Here is a 10,461-nt window from a genome sequence, read left to right on the forward strand (position 1 = left end):
TTGGAACATTTGATTTTGAAGAGGGGCGTGCAGGGAGCGCTTCTCGATCTTTTTTTATTGAATTCGACGTTCTTGAGAGCTTGAGATTCGTTCGCGGGCAAATGTTGGAACGCTTTGTTTGTATAGATTTTCACCAAAGTGAGTGCTTCATCGTGTTTATCTGCGGATTTAAATTCGTTGAAATTCCTCTTGTGATTGAAGCCGGGAAAATTTGTGGAGCTACTTTTTGAAGCAAAGGATCTGGGAGTGCCGCTACCGAAATATCGAATTTCAGAGTTCGTTTTATATTTATCAGATTTTTTAAGCGAATTTTCAGCACCTTTTCGAAACGCTGGAATCCTCTTTGGGGAGTCAAAATTCACGAGCTCCACGTACTGCTTGCTCGAATTTAACCTCGGCGACAAGTCACTGTCGGAGCTTGAATTTTTAGGCGTTACCTCTGAACTCGGTGATTTTTTTTCTTCGCTTTCCAATTTACTTCTACGCCGGGACACCAATTTCGCCTTAATCTTCGAACATGGTCTCCGGCGGCGAGCTGCCTCCGGCCGCGTCTCGATCTCCCGTGAATTTTTATCATTTTTTAAAAACTCCATTTAAATCTTCCAACATGACCGATTCGACGGTAAACGTCATTTCGGTTTCGCCAATGACGGATCGACTGAGTTGGAGGAATTCCACGTCAAAAAGAAACAAGTTACGATCTCAAACCAACCTTTTCCAGGATCTAGAGTCGCGGCAGCGACTCTGAGACAAGTACATTTATAAGATATGACGAGTTGCTGCCAGAGACTCTTTACCGGAGCGATAGCGTTTCCAATTGTTTTCGAAAATTTTCAAAATTTGTTTCTTCAATAATTAATTAACTATATCATTTCGGAGAATATTATACGTTGACATATTTTTTATTATTTTTTTTCTTTCGATTGCGACCTCTTCGAATTATTTCTCTTCCGTATGATACGTTGTAATCAATTATATTTCATAACTTTTCTATTCGCTCTAATTGTCGTCGATATAATATCGGTTCATTTATTTATTTTTATTATTGACGGCTATTGAAGAAAACCAGACTATGAAGCGATAACTTTTCTCATAATAACTCGTGATTTCATTAAAAACATTTTTATGCAATGCTTGGTCGATTTGAAGTTGGAAGTATCGATAAAAAATATTTTCATTTCTGTAGAAAAAATCGTTGTCCACACTGCAATATTTCGGGTCGATTGTTTGTTGTCAGTTTTATTCATTCATTGATTAGATGCAAAAAGTTTTTTCGTAATTAATGTTTCTGAGATACGACAACAGTTGGTTTAATTTACAAACAGTTTCAGAGTTTCTGAGACGTTGGCCTCTCTCGTCTACGGAGATCCTTGATTCGAACATAACCTATAATACACGCGAGAGAAAATCCGTACAGATACGAGGACGAAACATCTGTCTGATCGTTCTCAAAAGACTGGGCTCAGTCCGTTAGTTGGCACTTGGCACGCTCGTTAGAGCTCCACCGTCGAAGAAAACTGGAAAGAAAGGGACGAAAAAGAGTGAAAAATGACGCAGCTGCTCCACCGATGAGTACGCAATTGGAACCTGAAAATCATCAAAATTCTCTTGCTTATTCAGAGACGAAAAAATTCCGCGTGCTTCACAAACTGAGACGAGTTTATTCCGTATATTACGTCGAGTATTTCACAAACTTTGGCTTTTTGACGCGAAGAAAAAATCCTTCGGGCCTTATAACTGCGTGTTCAAAATTCTCTCCGATCCTTTGTTATGAAAGAAAATATGATAATGTCAGAACAATCGTTTCGATTCTGATCGAGCGATCGTTGTGTTAGTAAATCGTAAATCAATGACGCCGCCGAGCTTATTTTCACTCTTTACACGGTTATCAATGCCATTCGGGAATATTCAGCGTGTTAACGGCACGCAATAGAAGAATGTTAGAGCCATCGGATAAGTTCGCTGACCGGTCGAAAAAGTCGACAACAGTTTCATGCAAGTATACACGTACGATGCTTGGTTAAAAACTGAGGAAAGAGATTAGAAAAGCCAGCTAGACCGTAAATACGTGGCCGTGACCGTGACCGAGTTGCTCATCGTGAATCTTCTTTTTTTATACTAGTATATTATTTTCTTTTTCTTCTTACGTCTAACTCGCATCCACCGCGTACGTAAATCTCAACCGTCCAATTTTTTCTCCCATTTCCTCGAAACTAGCCTGCTTCGGGGGACTCGTCTCTCTGTCTCTCTCTCTCTCTAATGATGAACCACGTTCGGAATTACAATTAGAGTAATTCGAAGAATAGACAATTTTGCCTTTTGAAACAGTATTGAAGGGGGCAACAAAAGTTGTGAGATTCAGTTCCCAAAAAACAAGCTTGTTGGTTCTTTGTCAAAAAAAAAATGTACGCAACATAACCTCAAAGTAGAGTTAGCAGGGTGTGTTCTGTACTAAGCGTGGTTCGTTAATATGTCATTCGAATGGAATCTCAAATGCTTTCTTGCAATTGGATCAACATTATGGATAATCTGCTCAATAATGCTTAAAATATCCGTGTTAAAAATAAGGTCGGCATGAGCGTGAAGCGTGACAATTATACGAGTCCTAAAATGAAACAAACTGTTCAAAACTTTGGAGAAACAATGGGTTTTTCACAAATCATGACTAGTTTCAATAAATTTTCCTATCACTGTTGGCATATTTTTTTAAGCACTACAAACTTATCTCGCGGAACGAAAGTACATGAAATAAGGATTGTTGTGGGCAACACTCCCGCAGGGATTCTCCCAGGAACGAGGAACACGAGGGAAGTCGAGTAAAAGTGAAGGGATGGGGGATCGTGACAGGTCGAGAAAGCGGTATTCGAGGACAAATGATTGCACGATAACAATAATTTACGCAATAATTACGTAAAAGTTTACAGCTAAATACTGCAAGCGACTCAATACTGAAGTACAAAAAATGTGGATCAACGTTGAGAACCGAAATAATCGGTTTCCCTCTCAATTTCCTTGCTATCTTCGTTCTTCATCATGAAAATAAAAATTCTCAGCAGTATACATCTCAACTGTTTTTTTTTCACACGCTCGTTATGTGCGAAATTACAGTGTATTTTACTTTTATGTGCAAATGTACATAGTATTGTTACAATAGTATGTGTAGTTTGTTTCATGGCAATTATGCATGTCTCAGAGTTCTCTTTTTGTCACCATTTTCTAGCAGTACAGGGGCCGAGTTTCAATTATCACTTGTTTTTTTTAGAGTCGGTGGCTTTATTGCCTCTCAGCGGGGATTGTTTTTCCTGTTATCGTTTTGCATTTATTGCGTAAAACGAATGAGAAATTGATCGATCAGTTTGACTGGAACTTTTCATGTTTTTCTCATTAATGCATAAATATATATTATTGTTATATCATGACACATGCCCCTTTTGTGCTGGGTGTAAAATTTTTGACACTTTATTTCGATCGTTATTGTTCTTCATTAAACCGTCAAATGTCCATTTTTTATGCTTTAGTTTCTGACTTTACAGTTCAAAGTTAAACGAATTTTTAACGGTTGATTTCAATGAATGAATTGAATTCCTCGTTATCACAAATGATTGGATTCTCTTGAATTTTGCAAATTTCGTCTTCTATTTTTCAAGGGGAAGCTCAAAATTCCACATCAGCATCAATTACAATCGCATTAGTTATAATAGCAGCAATAATAATAATGATAATAATAATAATAATAATAATAAGTGTTACAATTTATACCTATTTTACGATTACTTTGTTCAAACAAAAAAGCTGATAAAGATAATTGCATGACAGGAACAAGAATAAAATGATTTCTTTCCTACAACGAGCTACGGAGCGTTACATTGTTCGACAAACATTGAGCTGTTATAAAAATTTGTATGAAAGTAAAAAATCCAAACACCACTCACACTCTCATTATCGGTATCACTCACACTTGGGAGAAAAACCATCTTTTCTGTGAAAAAGATTATTCAAAATGGCAGATATTCTGGAGCTCGTAAATATATATGAATGGGACTCGTCATTGTTGTAGTAAAAAAAAGCTATTCTCGTCGGTCTAATGATTTATGAACTAACGTACAATGTTTCTTCTTCGACACTTTTTTAACCAGCAACCATGTTTCAGAGACAAAAACAAATGGAAAAAAGAATGATTGTTTGCCTTTGTACTGAGAATTCAAGATGGTTGGCGATTCTCTTTGCTTTATCTCGTACTGCGAAATTTTAGACTTTTTTTCATACTTTTCACTGCGCTCTTTCCGAGAAACGTTTCAATCAGCTGGTGCAAAATTACGGATTTTTTTCTCGCCACTCCTCTTCTATTGATTTTTTATTCTTTCCAATCTTTTTTAATATCAAACGACCATTCCCAATTGAGATGCTCGTGTTTATCGTCGTCCGTGAACAACGAATTTACAATGTAAGAACCGCGTGCTATCATTCCCGCAGGAGCATCCTCTGCTGGTGTTGTGTACGATTGGATTTCTTTTTTTGGTGGATAAGAACCAACCATGTGAGTCATTTTATCCACTGCAACGCAAAAAAGAAATTTTAAAATGCCCTCAACTAATGTAAGAACGAAGGGAAGTCTCGAAAATAGAAACAATAAATAAAATTGTGCCAAATACAAAAATCAGATCTAATACTTCTGTATTTTCGTACTTACCGAGAACTCCTAGTCGGAATGTTTTCTGTACGTATTTCAAGCCATGCACGATTTCACGTTGTACAATGAAATCAATGCGTATCCTGTAACTCACACCTTCTTTAATAACAAAGGTCTGTTTTTTCAGTTGGCTAAGATTGCCGGTAAGATCGAGTTCCATATCTGGTCGACCAGCTACGCACAGGGCCAATTTTTTGACAATCACTTTTCGGGGATCATCAGGATCTGAAAAATTAATAACGGGATCAAAAATCATTCCAATTTTGCAGTGAAACATTCCTATTCAGTTGTTGGAACAAATGATATTTGAACTTTTTCTATTGTGCTGCTCTAAGGAAAATATCTTAAGTGAGCTGTTCTTAAGAGGATGGATCAGTCGGTATATCGCAACCGTGAGTGCGAGAGGAGATAGCTGCAAATTTCGAAATCAAAATTCTTTGACACAGTTTGACCGATTAAAAAAAGGCTCTGTCAGTTGATTTTTGCCATCGTTCTGCGTAGGCTGACAGAGCCTTTTTTTAATCAGTCAAACTGTGTCAGAGAATTTCAATTTCAAAAATTCCAAGTGAGGTTAGTAGACTGATCCATGCTCTTAATTTGATTAATCTATTTATCCTTGCTGGTTGACAGACAAAAATTTAAAAAATCAGTTGAATGATTTAAGAAATTTGAACTTTACCGACTATAAGACCACCGGATTTTGCATCACCAAGCAGAGTTTCCTTGTATTTCCTTAGACTTTCATCCTCTTTGTCAGCTTCGAGAAGTTCTTCAATAGTTTTTTCCGGGGGAGGTTTGTAATTTGACTCAGCCTCAAGTTCCTCTTCCGCAACTTCAATGTGTTGGGGCTCCGTCTCGGCCATTACTGCTTTCTGATTGATCGAAGAAATATTTTTCTATGATTAAATCATATCAGGCTTTATCATAATCTTGATATAATATTATTCCAGATGTCTAAAATGGGAAGCAAAAGGGATGGACTATGACCTCCTGCAGACTGTAATTCCAGAGGAAATAGCTGTTGCCAGAGGGGGCAAGAAACGTCACCAATAACAAGAAAAAAAAAAAAGCTAAAAAAACTAAAACCGAAATGGTGCAACGAACCTGTACTCGTAAAAAATTTGAGTGATCGAAATTATAAAAAACTTATTTTATTTGTATTTTTAATTCACATGTACTACTCATACACATTATGACAGTAGAAACTTTAAGAACCGTATTATCCGGGAGCACATCTGATAGTCAAAAGTAATTTTTGGTCTCGTGCACCAACAAAGAGCACAGTATCTTTCATTTTTCTCCAGAACAAGAACAAATGTATAAATTCAATATGAACGTGTATTTTCACTCACCGTCTTGTTTTTGACTGGTACCTTTAGTAAAATTATTGATATTACACTGTACACAACGTTGGTGAAATATTCCTTTCGCTAAACGATGATTGACACTCAAAGTTTTTTTTATCGACGATCTGGGTTTCTTTTTCTCAAGAGAGATAAAGGAAAAAGCCGCTCCGTGTTACGTTTAATTGAAGGCTACTTTTGAGTGAGCGACCACGAAACAACAATATGGCGGCTTTGGGCGGCGTGAGCTCCGAATTATGCTCCTCTACAGATACGGCGACCAAAAATCAAGTTTCCGAATCTTTATCGATTACAAACTGTTCGGAGCTTCATTGATACATAAGTAGCAACAGTTTTTTTGTGGTACGAGATTTATTCATCCTTGTGAATTGTCATAAAAATCATAAGTCAAAATGTTCATATTTCTCGTGAGAAGCCATGCTACCGATCGATAAAATTTCGTCGCAAATCGAACTTTTTCGACCATTTTCGACTCATTCTTGTGAACCGCCAAATTCAAAAATCAAGCCTACGTCAAGCCTTTTTTCCAGAGTATTATTCTATTTTTTCCTGTTTTTTTAACGACTGAGGAGAATTATGTGTTGAGAATTTAAACTAGAACAATTATACATAAAACAAGGTCCTTGTCTTCTGTACGACAAGTTAAACTATCTGACTCGAAGCATAGTTTTTGGGAGTGCTAATTAGAATGATTTTATTGGCGAAATTTCACTGAATGATCTACACGGTAATCAGATGTTATTCTAATCTTTGAAAATATTTAAAATAAATTTTCCAAAAAAATGTGATATTTTTATTGAATAATCAATTCCTATTTCGGTCTCTATTATGGTTTGGCGTGAAATGCTGCAATGTAGAATTATTTTTCTAGCGAATTAACCGGTGATGCTCGATCGATAACTGGTAAATTGGTTTCTTAGAAATTTTTCTTGATGAAACTAGAGAACTCTTGACTCGAAGATAATGCAATCCTGGATGGATATAACATTCCCCAATGCCTATGAATACTTTGATTCTCGAAGAAGAGTTTGACATCGATTCAACAGCTTTTCTAGGCCATTCTGATTTCGAAAATTTCCTTTGCTGTTTTCAATCTTCTTCAGCAACAACTCGGGATGCACTTTCCCCAGTTCGAAGAGAGCATCTATCAAAAAATAAAGATAGAAAAATGTACTTTTTTCACAAAGTGTCGTTAAAAGAATTCTTTTTTTCTCATCTTTTAAATAAAATCCTTTTACCGAGCATAATCGACTGAAAACTTTCGTCGGGATCATCAAGATGAACAATAGCGCTCGTGTACAGAAAGTCAACGTGGCTTGCGCTGAAAATAACATCATAATTTTTGGTCCGAGCACCCCAAACGACAACGAGAGTTTCGATAGCAGCGATGCGAACGTCGTCGCATCCGTCGTCGAGTCTCTTCAGCACTACGGAATAAATCTCGTTCACACGATCATCGGTCATAACGGATAACTTTCTTGCAATTTCGACCAGGAGATACAACGCTCGAAGGGCATATAATCGAGTTTTCTTGGCGTTGTCGTCAACCAGAGTCACGAGAACAGGAATTATTTTCTCAAATATATCTATAAAGTGTTGAGGCTTCTGAAACAATTCCATATTTTCGTTGGAATCTTCAATTTCCATGTTTTTCATTGATTCGCTTGTATCGCCTATATCATCTTGTGATTCATCGACTTCGACGTTGTTCTCTTTCGATGGGTCAATTTCATCGTTTTTTCGATCGAGCCTGATCGTTTCAACGATGCTTTTCTTTTCGATGGGTTCTGATTTTTCGTTTCTCGAGGGGTCATCTTCGAACAAAGCGCACAAACAAGAAACGGCTGCTGTCCTTATGGCTTCCGCAGCTCGTCCTGCCGACCACACGAGTCCGGCAAATATGACATCTTTCAAAATAGATTCGACGAACATTTTCTTTTCCTTGATATGACGCATCGTTACTTTTCTTTGTTGAAAATAATTAGACAGAAGAATGAAAAGTTTCAATCTCAATTCCGGATCGGCTTCGTTACTCATAGTTGTTTTCAATATTGGCAGTACGAGGTCGGTGTTTTGAGACGTAGCGACCGTCGCTCGAGTCATACAAACACGAAACATCTGCAATTCCGTGCTGTAAATCGTCCAAGCTTGACACGAATCTTTGAGATCTGCGAAAATTGGCCTCAGGTGAGATACGAACAACTCCTCCAATCCAGCCAAGTCCTCGAGACGTGCCAGCTCTTCCAGAAGCTTTTCGGCGAGCGAGAAACTTGATTCTTCCTGGCACGTTGAAATCAGAGTGAAGAGAACCGTGAAGAGCTCCTGAGCGATTTCTACACAGTCCTGGAAAATTCAAGATTTCATACTTTCCTCAACGACTGATAAAAGTATCAATTGATTACACAACGAAAAAATGTTTGATCGAAAAACTTACGGATTTGCCAACTTTTATGATCGATTCACAGCAACGAGCCAATTGTTTCTGATATCGTGGTTTTTTGCTCCTGCATACGAAGGGTTGTTGTAAAAATTTGCCAATTTCACAAAGCTTTGGTCGCAGACTCTGACTCTCACTGCCTCTTAATATAGCAGCAAAAACTCGCAAGTGTCCAGCTGTTATATTTTCGTCGAGAGTTGGGATTACGAGATGACAGTAGGTCGATGGTGGAACAAAATATCCCATGTATTCAGCTGCTAGCTCGACATTCACCACGACTCGTGAGTCTTCGTCGTTGCAGGCTCTAAAAAGGTAGATTTGCTGATGAAGTGCAATTCTATTGGAAAAATGTAAACGAGGATTTACAATGATGCTTGAATATCAACGTTTGTGAAACGTCGTCAAGTTTTTCGACTGATAGCTGCACCAATTGAAGGAACATGAGTACCGATACATCGGTGGCAACAATTTCTCGATGTGTTGAATGACGTGATCTTCGACGTGTAACACGAGAACGCACAACAATTGGGCCGAACGAACTTTGATATCAGCCAGCCAATCGGAGAGCTCCTTGGATATTGCGGCTACGAGTTTACAAATATTTTGTTGGACTATGGTGCGACAACCGAGATTCGGTCTTTCCACTGGAATCGAATGAGCTTTCCATTGGTACCCAAAATCGACGATATTACGAATGATTTAATGAGCCGAAATTCAACGAAGGATTTACCGTTCGGCGGATAATGTTTGGGATCTTCGGTCAAAAAATCCAATTTGTCCTTGAACTTTTCGTCATTTTCGTTCTCTTTCATATAGAGCTCGCCGGCCGCTTGCCACAGTACACTCGCTCGATTCCTGATCGCTTCGACCTCGTCGTGAAGACCTGTGACCAGAAGCGGCAATAATTTGTGCCACCAACTGTAACGATCTCGAAGTTCGAGGAGCCAAAGACCCGCTACTTCAATGACAGCTAAAACGATAATCGATAACGAGTTATTGATTCATTGAAAATAAACGAAAGTTACTCCAGTTTCGAATAAATTATTCGTTCGTTTTCTCACTCACCAGTTCTGACCGCTCCGCTCTGATCGAAAAGTTTTTCAGCCATGGGAGTAGCAACTTCTTCCATCGATTGACTGTTTCCATAAAGCATTATTTGACCGACAGCTCGAACACTGGCAGCGCGAACTTTCCAATGTTGATGATTAAAATTGCTCAACGTAGGTTTCACAAGAGTCTTTGAACGTGAATAAAATTGTTCAGGAATAGATTTCGCCAATTCCTCGATACACTGACAACTCTCGCGCTTTATTTCTGGATAATTGTCTGTTACGGTACGTGCGAGTATAGCCACAAAATCGTCGTAGTAAACGCTCAAGTATTTCGCGTATTTTTCAATAACGAGCCGCAACAATTTGACACAGCTCAATCTCACTTCTTCGCTGGTTTCTAATAGTTCTTGAGGGCTCAAACGCCGCGACAATATCGTCATGAGATGAACAATATTTTTATCATCAACAGGCAAATTATAGAGAAATTTTTTCCACAATTCTATTGAAATATTGCGACAAAATTCCGCATCGTCGGTAAGACTTCGTGCCAATTGTTTGTTGACAACATCCCATATTTCCAAATACTCTTCCGTCGTCCACTCGTTGTTGGATACACACGCGTACAATTCCTCTAGAGCTTTTTTTCTACGTCCTTTCTCCTCGGCTTGAAGAGAAACGCAAATCCTGCTCAATTGCAAATTGTTTACTTTTGACATTTCGGCTTTCTCTCAAGACCCTTTTCAATCTCTCGGAATGGCTTCCTGACGTAACTGAATGAATAACACAATTAATCGGTTGCCTGGTAGCACATTGTCATGACAACGAGCCATCGTTGGTATTCAATGACTTTTTCACTTGCCCTGGGCAAACGGTGGTTTTTGTATCTCTCACTTGATTGGACGAAAAGTTGCAATTAAT

General features: G+C 38.3%; 2 protein-coding genes across 3 annotated transcripts; both read right to left on the bottom strand.

Moving 5' to 3' along the window:
• Window positions 1–3,058: 3,058 nt before the first annotated feature.
• On the bottom strand, window positions 3,059–6,567 carry RhoGDI (rho GDP-dissociation inhibitor). 2 transcript variants are annotated; one of them, XM_043433708.1, is made up of 4 exons: window positions 6,043–6,567; window positions 5,370–5,562; window positions 4,691–4,915; window positions 3,059–4,554 (listed from the first exon to the last, which is right to left on the bottom strand). In XM_043433708.1, exons 2-4 carry the CDS (start codon window positions 5,551–5,553, stop codon window positions 4,355–4,357), a joined length of 609 nt encoding a protein of 202 aa, XP_043289643.1. In that variant the 5' UTR covers window positions 5,554–5,562; window positions 6,043–6,567; the 3' UTR covers window positions 3,059–4,354. The 2 variants fall into 2 exon arrangements, with proteins under 2 accessions (XP_043289643.1, XP_043289644.1); XM_043433709.1 differs by having other exon boundaries at window positions 5,370–5,586.
• A 154-nt stretch (window positions 6,568–6,721) lies between these two features.
• Dnaaf5 (Dynein axonemal assembly factor 5) lies at window positions 6,722–10,329 on the bottom strand. The gene is made up of 6 exons (XM_043433695.1): window positions 9,557–10,329; window positions 9,222–9,461; window positions 8,940–9,135; window positions 8,489–8,795; window positions 7,293–8,397; window positions 6,722–7,198 (listed from the first exon to the last, which is right to left on the bottom strand). Exons 1-6 carry the CDS (start codon window positions 10,257–10,259, stop codon window positions 7,053–7,055), a joined length of 2,697 nt encoding a protein of 898 aa, XP_043289630.1. The 5' UTR covers window positions 10,260–10,329; the 3' UTR covers window positions 6,722–7,052.
• Between the last annotated feature and the right edge of the window lie 132 nt (window positions 10,330–10,461).

The sequence above is a fragment of the Venturia canescens genome, chromosome 1 (genome assembly GCF_019457755.1).
Source record: "Venturia canescens isolate UGA chromosome 1, ASM1945775v1, whole genome shotgun sequence".
In the NCBI taxonomy this organism is placed as follows: domain Eukaryota; kingdom Metazoa; phylum Arthropoda; class Insecta; order Hymenoptera; family Ichneumonidae; genus Venturia; species Venturia canescens.